Genomic DNA, 15,865 nt, shown 5'->3' with positions numbered 1-15,865 from the left:
AGGAGGCCTGACACCCAGACGCTTGCAGACAACTAACTGCTCTTCTATTACAGTGAAAAAAAATTATTTATTTTAAATCTAAAGCTTTAGCTATTGTAAAAACAGATATGAGTGGTGGCACTGGGCAAGAGGGCACAGTATCCACTGTGAACCTCACACAGAAGCTGGCAGGCAGGCAACTGCTCTTCTATTACAGTGGAAACCAAATTTTGGTTTTAAAAGCACGCTATAGAGACACCAGATATGATTGGCAATCTGCACTGGAACAGTTCTGCAGAGCACACACTGTAGGGCTGACAGAGCCACTTGAAGGACACTGACTGGCTGCTATTAGCTTACACTGGAAACCTTTTTTCTTTGTAAAAGCACGCTAAAGAGACACCAGATATGATTGGCAATCTGCACTTGAACAGTTCTGCAGAGCACACACTGTAGGCCTAACAGAGCCGCTTGAAGGACACTGACTGGCTGCTATTAGCTTACACTGGAAACCTTTTTTCTTTGTAAAAGCACGCTAAAGAGACACCAGATATGAGTGGCAACTGTCAAAGTACGCTGGCACTGGTCTGCAGAGCACAAGCTGAAGGAGGCCTGACACCCAGATGCTTGAAGACAACTAACTGCTCTTCTATTACAGTGAAAAAAAATTATTTATTTTAAATCTAAAGCTTAAGCTATTGTAAAAACAGATATGAGTGGTTGCACTGGGCAAGAGGGCACAGTATCCACTGTGAACCTCACACAGAAGCTGGCAGGCAGGCAACTGCTCTTCTATTACAGTGGAAACCAAATTTTGGTTTTAAAAGCACGCTATAGAGACACCAGATATGATTGGCAATCTGCACTGGAACAGTTCTGCAGAGCACACACTGTAGGCCTGACAGAGCCACTTGAAGGACACTGACTGGCTGCTATTAGCTTACACTGGAAACCTTTTTTCTTTGTAAAAGCACGCTAAAGAGACACCAGATATGAGTGGCAACTGTCAAAGTACGCTGGCACAGGTCTGCAGAGCACAAGCTGAAGGAGGCCTGACACCCAGATGCTTGCAGACAACTAACTGCTCTTCTATTACAGTGAAAAAAAATTATTTATTTTAAATCTAAAGCTTAAGCTATTGTAAAAACAGATATGAGTGGTGGCACTGGGCAAGAGGGCACAGTATCCACTGTGAACCTCACACAGAAGCTGGCAGGCAGGCAACTGCTCTTCTATTACAGTGGAAACCAAATTTTGGTTTTAAAAGCACGCTATAGAGACACCAGAAATGATTGGCAATGTGCACTTGAACAGTTCTGGAGAGCACACACAGTAGGCCTGACAGAGCCGCTTGAAGGACACTGACTGGCTGCTATTAGCTTACACTGGAAACCTTTTTTCTTTGTAAAAGCATGCTATAGAGACATCAGATATGAGTGGCAACTGTCAAAGTACGCTGGCACAGGTCTGCAGAGCACACGCTGAAGGAGGCCTGACACCCAGACGATTGCAGACAACTAACTGCTCTTCTACTACAGTGAAATAAAAATATTTTAAATCTAAAGCTTAAGCTATTGTAAAAACAGATATGAGTGGTGGCACTGACTGTGCAAATGGGCAAGGCATCCAGCCTGACACAGAAGCTGGCAGGCAGGCAACTGCTCTTCTATTACAGTGAGAAAATATATATTTTTTTTAATCTAAAGCTTAAGCTATTGTAAAAACAGATATGAGTGGTGGCACTGACTGTGCAAATGGGCAAGGCATCCAACCTGACACAGAAGCTGGCAGGCAGGCAACTGCTCTTCTATTACAGTGAAAAAATATATATTTTTTTTAATCTAAAGCTTAAGCTATTGTAAAAACAGATATGAGTGGTGGCACTGACTGTGCAAATGGGCAAGGCATCCAGCCTGACACAGATGCTGGCAGGCAGGCAACTGCTCTTCTATTACATTGAAAAAAAAATATTTCTTTTAAATCTAAAGCTTAACCTATTGTAAAAACAGATATGAGTGGTGGCACTGGGCAAGTGGGCACAGTGTCCAATGTGAACCTCACACAGAAGCTGGCAGGCAGGTACCTGCAATTACATTACACAGAAAAAAAAAAAAAAAAAAAGCAGCCTGATGTTCTAGCCCTAAAAAGGGCTTTTTGGGGTGCTGTCCTTACAGCAGAGATCAGATGAGTTCTTCAGGATTGTAGTGGACACTGACTTTCCCTCCTCTCACTAAGCATGCAGCTTCAGAATGAATCGAAAATGGATGCTGGGAGGGAGGTTGGAGGGTGTGGAAGGGAGGGAGTGCTGCTGATTGGCTGGAATGTGTCTGCTGACCGAGAGGCACAGGGTCAAAGTTTGCCCAATGATGACGAATAGGGGGCGGATCGAACTGCGCATGTGTCCGCCCGCCGCGGCGAACGCGAACACGCTAAGTTCGCCGGGAACTGTTCGCCAGCGGACAGTTCGGTACATCACTACCTCTGAAAACTCTTCTCTACAAATTTCTGTTAGTCCAATAAAAAGGTATTATGAGAAACTGCAATTCTTTACTATTTCCCAACTAAATGTGCACTAACATACACTGTAGATTAGATATTGCCAATGTTAAAATGATAACTATTTTATTAATCATGCTTCATGGTAAACTTTAAATATCTCCTGGGAAGAATTTAGAGCTTCTCCAAGGGCTGCTTAATTATTGCAGTAGATCTTTATAAACCACTCAATCTCACTGTTTCAGAGGAGTTCCAAGGCCTTCCTCCACATATGACTACAAGCTAGAATATTTAGTTTAAAGGACTATTTATTTTTGTAGTCAATTCTCATTTTCAGCAATCAATGCTTCTTCGTTTTCTTCAATCATTTTATTTTCTTCATGGAATAAATGTAAATCATTTTGCAAACAATTATCAGAAATGGAGCAAAAAATTTTATTTTATTATGTAAGGTTAGTGTGAAGTATGTTTTAATTTCTGTGAATTAATGGTCACTTTAAAAAGTCACAGTTAAAATGTCAACTCAAATGGCAAGCTTTATTATTCTGACATTAATTGGACTGCATTCAAAAAATAAAGCTCAAACAATGTTTATACTGTTAAAGCAAGAGAAGCACTCGCAGACTCAAGACAATAGTATAAAATTGCATTTATTGTACTTATATAGAGGAAAGCCCAATCTCTAATGTATTTTCAACAACAACTACAATATTTTCAATTGCTTGAAATAAAAACCACTGCTAATTAACACATCACTGTTAATTAGCAGTGGAGCCAAGAATTGTGCACAAAACCCCAATGTTTTAACAGCATTAAATTGCAGCTATCGTGTTTTCATGTTGTCCTGGTGAGAAGGGCAAAAATTAGATTTTCCATATGGTATTTGTCTGTAATTTTGCTTTTTTATATGTGATTTATAGTATTACAGTATTATTTTGAGTATGCAAATGCACCTCTTATTTTACAACTTACCTGCATAAAGGTTTCTGTGATGGTGGTGGCACCCAGCATGAATCATTTAAAGATTGAGGGTGTTGTGCATGTGTCTATATTTGAAATCATTTCGACACAAGTTATTTAAAGGGAACTGTCATTTATCAGGACTTTTCAAATTATGTTTATCTATATATTTAAGAATCATGTATTTGTGAGATGTGAAAAATAGAATTAAATGTAGAAATCAGCATCATTTTATCCTGCAGTTGGACACCTATACGTAAGCCGTCTGTCATTCACAAAAATAAGACAGTGGTAAGGTTTACTGCAGAACCTGCCTATAATACAGCTCTGTTAAAAACCAAAAAATAACATTACTTCTGTGCTGTTTGCACCTGCCACTGTAACTCAAGCAGGATATTGACAATTCGAAAAATATGAAGAAGAAGAAAAAAAACGACGGCAGTGCAACCAAATGCTGTGTGCACAAACAATGCTACAATCATGTTATGAAGGACACAGCTGAAAGTAAACAAATGTTTTGGGTTACGTCTTTGTCAAAGCATAATGGACGCTTGTTTCTTTGATTGCAGGTGGTACTGAGCATTATGGAATAATGCTTGTCTCTGTATACTGTATATCCTGAGAAAAAGAAAAAGTACAATGCGCAGCTTAGTTAGTCAGGCCCACTGGTGAAACCTACATTTATTAAAAGAGCATGCCAAAATACAAGCTTTTCAGGGCCCCTGTCCCTTTATCAATGTAACTTTTATCAATGTCCCTTTTATAAAGGGAAAGGGTTCCCAATACGTTTGTATTTTGGCATGCTCTTCTAATAAATTTAGGTTTCACCAGTGGGCCAGATTAACTAAACTGTGTACTTCTTTTTCTCATGTTGATTTTTTGCAAATCGAGCCATTGCAATCTATGTACTTTTGCTGCGCTAGGCAAAAGATTTTTTGAGATTTTTTTGCTACATTTAGACACTCATACATATCCCCATTTGCCCTGTATATACTGAGGAGTATGCTAATATTTATAATGACATTATGCATTGACAAAGGGTTAACCCAAAACATTTGCTTTGCAGTCAACGGTGTCCTTCTATAAAAACTTTTAGCACTATTTGGGCATTTTTCTGCGCTGCCTTCGTTTCTTCATACATGTCTGTCATTCAAAGTTAACGCTCTGGCCTTTGTAGCCGGCAATCGGCATAGAGAAAACATACATAGAAGAGAAGAAATAAAACATATTTGTATTTCTCATCTTCATTTGCAATGTTTGACCTGGATTTTTCTTGTCTGAACAAGAAAACTGTGCAATTTGCTTTATCTTTAATACAAATGAAAAGAAAAGCATGAATCTCATGAAAAACGTAAACACAAGTTATAGGTGATTACATTTAATCCATGTAATAAAATGTGCATTTTTAAGTGTGCTCTTAATCTATAGATTACTGACAGCATTCATGTGGATTATTTACATAATATGTTGCAGGTGCCCTGGGAAATGAATGGGCTCCTCACTAAATAGTAAATTGTATTATTTATTGGGTTTTGTATTTCAAAATTGCAGAGCGCCCATTCATTCACATAAATAGTGCAATCTATATTTTAATCCCACAGATATTTTTTATTAATTGGATGGCTGCAAGAAATCAAACAACTATGAAAGATTTTATACTTTTAGGCTTTTCGGACGAAAGAGTGATGATTTCACTTCTGTTGATTCTGATGTACACAATGATTTTGATTGGAAATCTTACCATTTGTAGCATTATACACATTGATTGCCATCTCCAGACCCCAATGTATTTTTTTCTCAGTTATCTTTCCATTTTAGACATCTGTTACTCGACAGTTACTCTTCCTGCCATGATCTTCAACTCTATCACAGACAACAGGAGAATTTCCTTTAGAAATTGTTTCACTCAAGCATATTTCTTTGTCTCCCTCGGAGGATCTGAGTGTCTCTTGCTAGCAGGTATGGCCTATGACCGATATGTGGCAATATGTAACCCCCTGCGATATTTTAATATTATGAACAAGAAACTTTGTTCCCACCTTGTTGCAGGTTCCTGGTTCAGCGGCTTTCTTAACTCTGTTCTTCATACTGCCATGACATCTAAATTGAATTTTTGTGGAGACCAAAATGTGAATAATTTCTTTTGTGATATTCCTCCACTATTAAAAGCTTCTTGTACAGATACTTACACCAGCCATATGTTATTGTATATTGTCAGTGTTTTTCTAGGGATGACACCATTTGTGTTTGTAACAGTCTCTTATACACGTATCATTGGCACAATCTTAAAGATCCGATCTTCTGCAGGAAGGAAGAAAGCCTTTTCTACGTGCTCATCACATCTCATTGTTGTTACAGTGTTTTATGTAACAGCTAATTTCAATTATATTGGTCCAGCTCCTAGAGACAACTTCGATATTGTGAGGCTCTCCACCATGCTTTACAGTGTTTTGACTCCCTTGTTAAATCCTGTTATCTATTGTCTGAGGAACAAGGAGGTTAAAAGAGCTTTAAAAAAGGCCCTAGCAGAGACTCCAACTCCATTAATAAAAAGATGTATGGATACCAATTAGAAACACAAGAAAACACTCTCACCTTCAGGATTCCAAAGACAAAATAAGTTAGAAGACAGTTGTTTCCATCTCAATGGTTTCTAGCTCAATGATCCACAGCATTCCAGGTTTTGGATCTACCTTCATTACAACAGACATGGAAAGTCGCCAAATCTTGGACCAGTAAGAGTTTGGTTCTGTAGACCTAGGACATTTTAATGTAATATGTGGCATAAAATCATGCTCATAGTGTATCGTGGGTAGTCCATTCTGCAATTCTGCTGAAACTCAACATAAGAACCTTTCCACTAGTTCTGAGAATTAAACTGATTTTTTTTTGTAATGAATTAGACTCTCACACATCAATTTTCTAACATAAGAGCAAAGCAGAGTAAGCTACAAAATGACTTATGCATGTTAGATCCCTACAACTTATTTGTCTGACTCATAGTAAAAAAAATCTAGCATAACTTGACAGCTCAAGTGTTATTGATTTCCTGGCCTCCAAACCTGCTGTGAAATGAGATAATCCTGTGTTAGTGTTGTGCATCCAGTTTTAAAAGAATATTAAAAATTGGTGATTCATCTGGATTCTACAATTCTGAATCATCATATACAGAAATGGGAGGGAAGGATCAACGCTTTGAATATCTAACTAGAGAAAGAAAAATATAACGGCAGCTAACCTCAAAAGTAGGGATCCCTCTTGTCCTACTAATGGAAATAAAACACAGAAAAAAGGGGAGAGAACTAGGGGTAGTGCCACAATTTTGATATATACAATGATATATACAGTATATGGTACAGAGTAGAAAAACAAATATATTAGACATGTGCAATTCGGTTCGGCATGAATGGAAATTTGGACTTCTTTCGGATATTCGGACATTTGAATGCTTCCGAATGTCCAAAGTACCGAATTTCCGAAGTGCCGAACCGAACCGAATTGCCAAATTTCATTTTTTTTTTTTTTTTTAATTTGTAGACTTTAAATACAAATAGACATATAATGGTTCATCAATGGAACCAGTTACAAACAACAATTATTGTGGGATACCTATCATTCATCTATATTGAGGTTTCACAATTTTAACAAATAGCTATTTGACCCTATATCGCAGTACAATATTACCATAATACTCCAGGCTAAGCTAAGTCTATCACGAAGTTAAACTTGTTCAACAGTAATTCAGCAAAAGTTATTTCGTTAGTCTGCGAAAGACTCTAGAATACCTCATCCTGGCATCATTCTAAATAGGTCCTAGGATCCCATCTTGACCTTACACTTACTCTAACTTCCACTCTTACATCTATACCATACATTCCATACATTCATGTGGGATTTGGGTTGTCTCATATATCTCATACATATAGAAAAGGACAAAAAAAGAAAAAAAAATAGTTTATACACTCATGTTTTTATTTTATACTAAAGCCCGTTTAATATCCGTGATAAGACTCAGATAAAAATCCTTAATTATATTTTTAGAATGCAAATTTGATGTGATCCCACCCATTTCCAGCTCGATTTGTGTAATTACTTGGGCTTTCAATTGGTGCACATTTGGTACTACTGTTTGTTTCCAAGCCTTAGCAATCAATAATTTAGTAGCCGAAAGGCAATGAATTACCATAATCTCTGCTTTTTTTTATCTAGTTTCGTTCCATACAAATGTAATAATGCTATTTCAGGTTTATTAGTCAGGCAGATATCTCCCACCTTGCATATTAGTTTAAATGAGAGATCCCAGAAAGATCTTATTCTAGGACAGTTCCACCAAATGTGCATCATAGAGCCATCCATGTGGAAGCATCTCCAACATTGGGGGGATTGCTCTGGGAAATTTTATTAAGTCTGCTTGGGACCATGTACCATCATGGCTTACTTTGATGAAATTTTCTAGTATATTTAAACAATGTATATATTTTTTTTACTCTTAAGTAAGCATGACACCATTGTTTATATTGAATCTCAATACCCAAATCTCTTTCCCATTTTTGAAAAACTGTAGGAATATCTGATCCATCTATATCATTTAATAATTCCATTGTTGGAGAGTATTTGTTTTTAACGGACTCGATTGAAAGGACCTTCTCAATCAAATTACCCATATCACCTTTAGTAATTAAGACATATTCTTTCAAAAAACTTTTAACTCGAAAGTAGTTGAATAATTCTCTAGAAGGTAAGGATAGCATCTCAGTTAGTTCCACATAACCTTTTAGATACTTGTCTACATATAGGTCTTTAATGCGAAAATTTTTATTTTTATGCCAATTTATCAAATTCATATCTGTCATTATAAGTTCTAATGTTTTGAGGGATAAAGTGTCTGGTATCCTATTGTTAAACCCTAGCTTTCTCTTTAGTCTATACCATTCGCTCAGTGTCTGAGAGAGAATCGTGGATCTCGGGTTTGTAAAGCTTTTCTTTTTTCCGATATTGTTCCATAACAATATTTCTAAATTATCTATCCCCTCTCTATATGCCCCCGTACTGGGCTTTTTTGGCTAACGTAGTGGATTTTATTCTGGGTTTCTTACCTCTCCAGATGAAGTTTGTAAAACTGCTTTGTATCATATTCAGCCAGTACACAGATATTTTAAGGGGGATCATACGAAATAAATAAATCTATTTTGGAACAATGTACGCTTTGATCGTGTTGATCCTTCCCCACCATGATATCTCAAGTGACCTCCAGTCTTTTAATAGTTTATTTGTTTCTTTCAACATTTTTTTTAAAAAAAAATTTCCATAATGTGGGACACGTCGGCTGTTAGCCAAATACCCAGATATGAGAATTCATTAACTACCCAATTGAACGCGTATGTCTGTCTTAAATATTGTAGCTCGCAATCTTTTATATTGACTGCTAATGACATTGTTTTGCTTATATTTAGTTTATAATTAGAGACATCACTATACTGTTCAAACTCTAGCATTAATGTAGGTAAAGATAATTTAGGCTCTGTGATGGTCAATAATATGTCGTCTGCATATAGACATATTTTTAAATCGTCATTGGGAATACGTACTCCTCTTATTAATGGGTTTTGTCTTATTTTGCACGCTAGAGGTTCAATGGATAGAACATATAATAATGGGGAGAGCGGGCAGCCCTGTTGGGTTCCGTTTTGTATATTAAACCTTTCCGATCGAATGTCTCTTCCCACTATTCTAGCAGATGGATTCGAGTAAAGTGCTCCCATTGCTCCCATAAACCAGCCTTCGAAACCGAAGTGTGTCAAAGATCTCTTCAGGAAGTCCCAGCCAACCCTGTCGAAGGCTTTCTCAGCATCTACCGACAGGGTTAGCAGGGACGTCCCCGTTGTCTTTGCCCAGTCCAGTATCTCTAATATTCTCCAGGTATTATTACTTGAGTGTCTCCCTGTCACAAAGCCTATCTGATCTATATGGATAATGGATGGAAGCACCCTTTGTAGCCTATCCGCCAATATAGCCGAATATAGTTTAACGTCTATATTTATCAGCGATATAGGACGATAGTTAGAGAAATCTGTTGTAGGTTTATCCGGTTTCAAAATTGGGCTAATATGCGCTCTTAAAAAATCCGTCGATGCGTGCCCTTTTGTTGAGATTTCATTAAATATATCTGTTAGAACAGGGATAATCTGTGTTTTAAAAATTTCATAGAACTGGTTGGAATATCCATCCGGTCCTGGAGCTTTTTTATTTACCAGCTTATTTATTGCACGTTCTACTTCTATCGTAGTGAAGATCTTATTTAATTAATTTCTTTGTTCCTGCAAATTTTTGGGCAGCTTTATATTTGATAAGTACCTTTCCAGAGCATCTGATGAGGGCTTTAAATTTAAATTATATAATTTTTTATAGAAACCTTTAAACGTCTCCACAATGTCTTCAGGGCTTATAATATTTTTACCATTCTCTATTAGTTTAGAAATTTTCCTATCCATGTTTTGTTTTTTCAGTCTGTTTGTTAGCATGGAGTCTACTTTATTATTCTTATAGTAAAATTTGATTTGTAATTTCTTTAAATTCCGTTGTATTCTATCCTCAATGTGGTTATTTATTTTATTTTGACAAATCTTAATTTTCTCTGTTCTTTCCGTAGAAATATTATTCTTATTTAATCTAGATAGGTTATAGAACTCGATGTAAAGGTCTGATAGTTTAGAATTGCTGCTTCTTTGCTGGCTGGCTAGCTTTATCCAATAGCCTCTTATGACTGTTTTGAAAGAGCACCATAAGCACTCTTTAGATATTTCCTCCAAAAAAATAGATCAATGAGTTTAGCTATATATTCTATATTCGTCTTTTTTTCTAAGAGCATATCATCCAATCTCCAAATTGGTGGACATTTATTATTCACTTCTAGTACATCAGCGATTACTAAATCGTGATCAGACCAGGTGTTCTTTTTAATTATAATTGAATGTATGGTCTTAGAGAGGTTGATATCTCCCATAATCATGCCGATTCTTGCTGCTGATTTATGAGGAATAGATCGATGAGTTACATCTTTATCATTAGGATGGGCTAGCCTCCAGCAGTCGTATAATTCATATTTTTTTGAGCACTCTATTCATTTCTGCAGCCTGTTTTACTCACTTTTTATCAATTGGTTGGTTGGCACCCAGCTGTTTGTCCATTATAGGATCCAGTATGCAGTTAAAATCTCCTGCTATTATCAATTTCCCTTTTTTCACCTGTTCTATTAACCTTAAAATCTTTGTCAACAACTTAATTGGGCGTACATTTGGCAAATACACATTTACTAATGTGTATATTGTCCCATTTAGCAGACCGACCAAAATAATAAATCTTCCCTGGGGGTCTAAATACTGGTATTGGCAATCAAAGTTCATCTCTTTCGAAAAAATAATAGCTACACCACATTTTTTCTTCCCCGGAAGGGAGGCCGCGTATAGAAGCGGGAACTTTTTGTAGTGCCATAGCTGTTTAGCATTAAGTAACCAGTGAGTTTCTTGGATGAATCCCACCTTAATATTCTCCCTGATCAAGGTTTCATATAAAAAACCTCTTTTCACATGAGTTTAAACCTTGCGCGTTAATAGAAATCAATCTAACCATATCCCAATCTTCTTCTTTTTTTTTTTTTTAATTCTTTATTTTGGCGTGCATAGTGATGACAAACATGCCGGCACTGCCACAACAGCAGGTACCGGCCATTAATCGACATAGGTTACATCTGCACATTTTTTGTTATAAGTGTCATGCTTGGTTCAGAGTTAAACTGCAGCTTATGTCAGTATAACAGGCAAAATAAAACATTGAAGATCTGGACATATACTGACATTAAGATTAGGTAATAAAACAATACTAGTACTTGAATGATCAGGCTAGCATTTAGTGTTAAGGTTAACAAGAGTGAGTTAAATGTGTAATTCGCTTAACGTAAACTGCACATAAAGCATAAATGGTTGATACATTAGCAGGTAGTAGTATGTTTGCAGTAGCTTTCAACATTAACAGGTATGCACAGGTGTATCTGCTTGCAATTATATGTCTATCGCTGTAACTGGATCGCCCGGCATGTGTAAATTTTGGTAAAAGACATTAGCTGGCAACATACTAGAGGTACATGTATTGTGTATGTAGGCGGAAGATCGTCGCGTTGGGGTATACAGTCACACAGTATTATAGTACAAACAGGGATATTGCAAGCTGCCAATCACTTCTGTGTGTCAGAAGGTGTATATGCATTAGTGCTTTCTAGCATGGTAACATGCAGGTAGACCAACAGCCACCTAGTGACTGGCAAACATGCTTAGGATGCCACATTAGAGTGATTCAGCTAGCGCGTATAATAATGCTTGTGGTTCACATAGCAAAGGGTTAATGGTCGTTTGAGAGATAGTAACAAAAAGGAAAATCATACGATAAATTATAAAGAAAAAAGTCAATGCGTGGTACTTAAGACATATCGATTGTTCATCTTGTTGTCGGAGAGGGTGTTCGGTCAGATGGCAGTCTCTAGGGAAAGTTCAGCCAACCCCTGTCAGCGGCAAAGCCGTTACCCCGCCGGGTGTCACCTTGATGGCGTCTCCGCAGTGGAAACTGGCTTTGTCCGTAAGCTGTGTGGTGTGGTCTTGTTTTGTGATCCGGCTGGAGGCTGTAATCCCACGGGGCACAGGTGCGCCATGCTGGTGTCTGAGGCTTTGGTCCTGTGGGTTGCTTGTGTGTGTAGCATGCCCCAGGCTCCAGCGTGTGTGGGTGTTTATATCTGAGCCTCTTGGCGCCATTTCCTGGCTTATCGGTCTCTTGTCTCTGAGAGGCCTGGAGATCATTCTGGGGGCTTGTGGCAGGGGGTCGTAGTAGCGGCGCCGGGTGTCCAGGCGGATCAGCCTTGCCACTGCTCTCACCGCTTGGCTGTAGGTCATTCCCTGGGTGCAGAGTGTCGTCTAGAAGCTTTTGCAGATTTTGTCAAACTGCTCCAAGCTCTGCGTTGGCGGATGGGCGTTTGGGCCGATTGGTCTGGGTCTTTGCTGAGTTGCCATCTTGGCCGTGTCTCGTTTGGATGCTCTCCCTGCTGACTGCCCGGCCGGGAAGTCTAGCATTGGGTAGTCCAACTTGGTAGGCCTCTGTCTGGCTAGCATGGCCGAGTTATGTGCTTCCGCCATTTTGGAGGCCCCTTCCCCCATGTTGCTTGGAGGTGTCGCTGGCTCATGCGGAAGGTGCCGGGCGCGGGGTGCTCCGGTTGGCAGGGACCGGGATATCCCCCACCGGTCCATAGGGGGGGGAGGTAGTTCACCAAGTTCGCTGTTAGCTGCGTGCGTCCGGCGGGAAAGCGGCCGCCTTTCTCCGCCGCCTCCCACGGTAGGCCCTGATCTGCCGATGCGGTGCCCGGTTACCCTGGACATCGAGTTTGGTGTCTCTGGGTTCGGGCCGGCCTCCCCAGTCCATTGGGCCCTCTTGTGGGAGGGTGTGCACTTTGTATCCCGCTTCATGCTCTCTTTAGTGCTTGGTGTTTGGGATCTCGTCCAGAGCACGTCTGCCCTGTTCGTTGGTCAGGCTCCGCCCCCAATCTTCTTCTTAACCATTCTAAGAACAAAACCCAAATCCATAAAACAAACTTCAGACATACACTCACACCATACTCATTCATACTAAAACCTATTCTTGGATGACCTCTTGTAATCCAAGGTCTGGGTACCATTCTGGGACCCTAGGGGGGGAACACAGCTTCCCTTAGTGAGGACTGCTCCAGATCACCTCACTTAATTTCTACGTTATCTCTCGTTATGGAGAAAGAGAGAGAGGGAGAGAGATAAAAAAAACATTATATACATATTAATTAGTTATAAATATAACCCAATTTTGTATCTTTTTTAACCTTTCCATATAACAAATCTTGGCTGTTTCATAAGTGTTATTAGTATTTGATCATTCTTATATATTCAGTTTTCCTTTACTTCTCTATTTTCTATAAATTGCCAAATTTCTGAAGTGTCGAAGTGCCACATTTCGGAAGTGCCGAATTTCGGTAGTACCGAAGAGCTTCGGACTTCTGAAAAGTGGCAAAACGGGTAGAGGTAGAATTGGGGTTGGGGTATGGTTAGGGATAGGGGCTGGGGTAGGGTTAGGAGTAGTGTTAGGGGTAGGGTTGGGTTATGAGAAGGGTTAGGATTAGGGCAGGGTTAGGGTAGGGTTAGGAGTAGGGTTAGGGGTAGGGTTGGGTTAAAAGTAGGGTTAAGGTTGGGTTAGTATTAGGGTTAGGGTAGGGTTAGGATTATGGTTAGGGTAGGGTTAGGAGTAGAGTTTGGAGTAGGGTTAGGGTTGGGTTAAGAGTAGGGTTAGGGTAGGGTTAGGGTTAGGGTAGGGTTAGGTTTAGGACTAGAGTTAGCGTAGGGTTAGAGTTAGGAGTAGGGTTAGGTTAGGGTTAGGGGTAGAGGTACCTTAACCCTACCCTAACCCTAACCCTATTCCTAGCCCAACCCTAACCCAACTCCTAACGCTACCCTAATCCTAATCCTAAGGTGCTTAGGGTAGGGTTAGGAGTAGGATTAGGGGTAGGGTTTGGGTTAGGGATGGGTAAGGAGTAGGGTTAGGGTAGGGTTAGGGGTAGGGTTGGGTTAGGACTAGGGTTAGGAGTAGGGTTAAGGTAGGGTTAAGATTAGGAGTAGGGTTATTGTACCTCTATCCCTAAAACCTAACCTACCCCTACCCCTATCCCTATTCCTAATTCTAACCCTACCCTAACCATACTCCTATACCTAACCCTACCCTAGCCATAATCATAACCCTGCCCCAAACCCTAACCTAACCCTACCCCTAACCCTACCCTAACCCTACTCCTAACTCAACCCTAACCCTTCTCCTAACCCTACTCCTAACCCTAACCCTACTCCTAACCCTAATCCTAACCTTGCTTCTAACCCAACCCTAACCCTAACCCTACTCCTAACCCTAACCCTTCACCTAACCCAACCATAAACCTATCCCTAACCCTAATCTAACCCTACTCTAACCTTACTCTTAACCCTAACCCTACTCCTAACCCAACCCTAACCCTGCTCCTAACCCTAATGCTTACCAAACCCTAACCCTAACCCAACCCTAACCCTAGTCTTAACCCAACCCTAACGCTATTCCTAACCCAACTCTAACCCTAACTCTAAAGCTACTCCTAACCCAACCCCAGCCCTACTCCTAACCCTAGCCCTACTCCTAACCCAACCCTAGCCCCACTTCTAACCCCAACCCTAACCCTACTTATAACCCAACCCTAACCCTACTCCTAACCCTCCCCCTAACCTACACTTACCCGAAGTCCCAAAGTCCCGAATTGCCGAAGTCCCGAATTTTGGAAGTGCCGAACCGAATTGCTGAAGTGCAGAATTTTGGGACGCCGAACCGAAACATAAAAACAGAATATTTCGGCAGATAAGAACCTTTGGCCCATCTAGTCTGCCCAATTTTCGAAATACTTTCATTAATCCCTGGCCTTATCTTATAGTTAGGATAGCTTTTTGCCAATCCCACGCATGCTTGAACTCCTTTAATATGTTAACCTTTACCACTTCAGCTGGAAGGCTATTCCATGCATCCACTACCCTCTCAGTAAAGTAATACTTACTGATATTATTTTTAAACCTTTGCCCCTCTAATAAAAGTCTATGTCCTCTTGTTGAGGTATTTTTTATCTTTTAAATATAGTCTCCTCCTTTACGGTGTTGATTCACTTTATGTATTTAAATGTTTCTATCATATCCCCCCTGTCTTGTCTTTCCTCCAAGCTATACATGTTAAGTTCCTTTAACCTTTCCTTGTAAGTTTTATCCTGCAATCCATGAACCAGTTTAGTGCATATAATGCTCCAAGTGAGGTCTCACCAGTGTTCTGTACAATGGCATGGGTACCTCTCCCTATACAACTAAGCATTCTGCTATCATTTCCTGCTGCTCTATTACATTGTCTGCCTACTTTTAAGTCATCAGAAATAATCACCCCTAAATCCTTTCCCTCAGATGTTTAGGTTAGGACTCTATTAAATATTCTGTACTCTGTCCTTGGGTTTTTACATCCAAGATGCATTATCTTGCACTTATTCACATTAAATGTCAGTTGCCACAACTCTGACAATTTTTCTTGTTCACCTAATTCATTTGCCATTTGGCTTATCCCTCCTGGAACATCAACCCTGTTACATATATTAGTATCATCAGCAAAAAGACATACCTTACCATCAAGCAATTCTTCTGCAATATCACTCATAAAAATATTAAAGAAAATGGGTCCATCTACACATCCCTGAGGTACCCCACTGGTGACAAGCCCATGCTTGAATATACTCCATTGACTACAACCCTCGGTTGCCTGTCACTGCCACTGCCTTACCCATTCAACAATATTGGAATCCAAAGTTAAAAAT

The 15,865-nt window shown here is 39.5% G+C and overlaps 1 protein-coding gene across 1 annotated transcript; it reads left to right on the top strand.

Annotated features, from left to right (window-relative positions):
* The first annotated feature begins 2,875 nt into the window (after positions 1 to 2,875).
* Positions 2,876 to 6,008, top strand: LOC134576906 (olfactory receptor 5V1-like). The gene is made up of 2 exons (XM_063435580.1): positions 2,876 to 2,927; positions 5,237 to 6,008. The coding sequence occupies exons 1-2, from the start codon at positions 2,896 to 2,898 to the stop codon at positions 6,006 to 6,008; spliced, it is 804 nt and encodes a 267-aa protein (XP_063291650.1). The 5' UTR covers positions 2,876 to 2,895.
* Positions 6,009 to 15,865: the final 9,857 nt, after the last annotated feature.

This window comes from Pelobates fuscus, chromosome 11 (assembly GCF_036172605.1).
Source record: "Pelobates fuscus isolate aPelFus1 chromosome 11, aPelFus1.pri, whole genome shotgun sequence".
Lineage (NCBI taxonomy): Eukaryota > Metazoa > Chordata > Amphibia > Anura > Pelobatidae > Pelobates > Pelobates fuscus.
This window is presented reverse-complemented; position numbering and strand designations above follow the sequence as displayed.

Excerpts from the sequence above, each read along its gene's own strand:
- LOC134576906 (XM_063435580.1), top strand. The coding sequence starts at position 2,896 with ATGGAGCAAAAAATTTTATTTTATTATGTAAG. Across the intron at positions 2,928-5,236 it reads ATTTTATTTTATTATGTAAG|TTATCTTTCCATTTTAGACA; the intron begins GTTAGTGTGAAG and ends TTTTTTTCTCAG.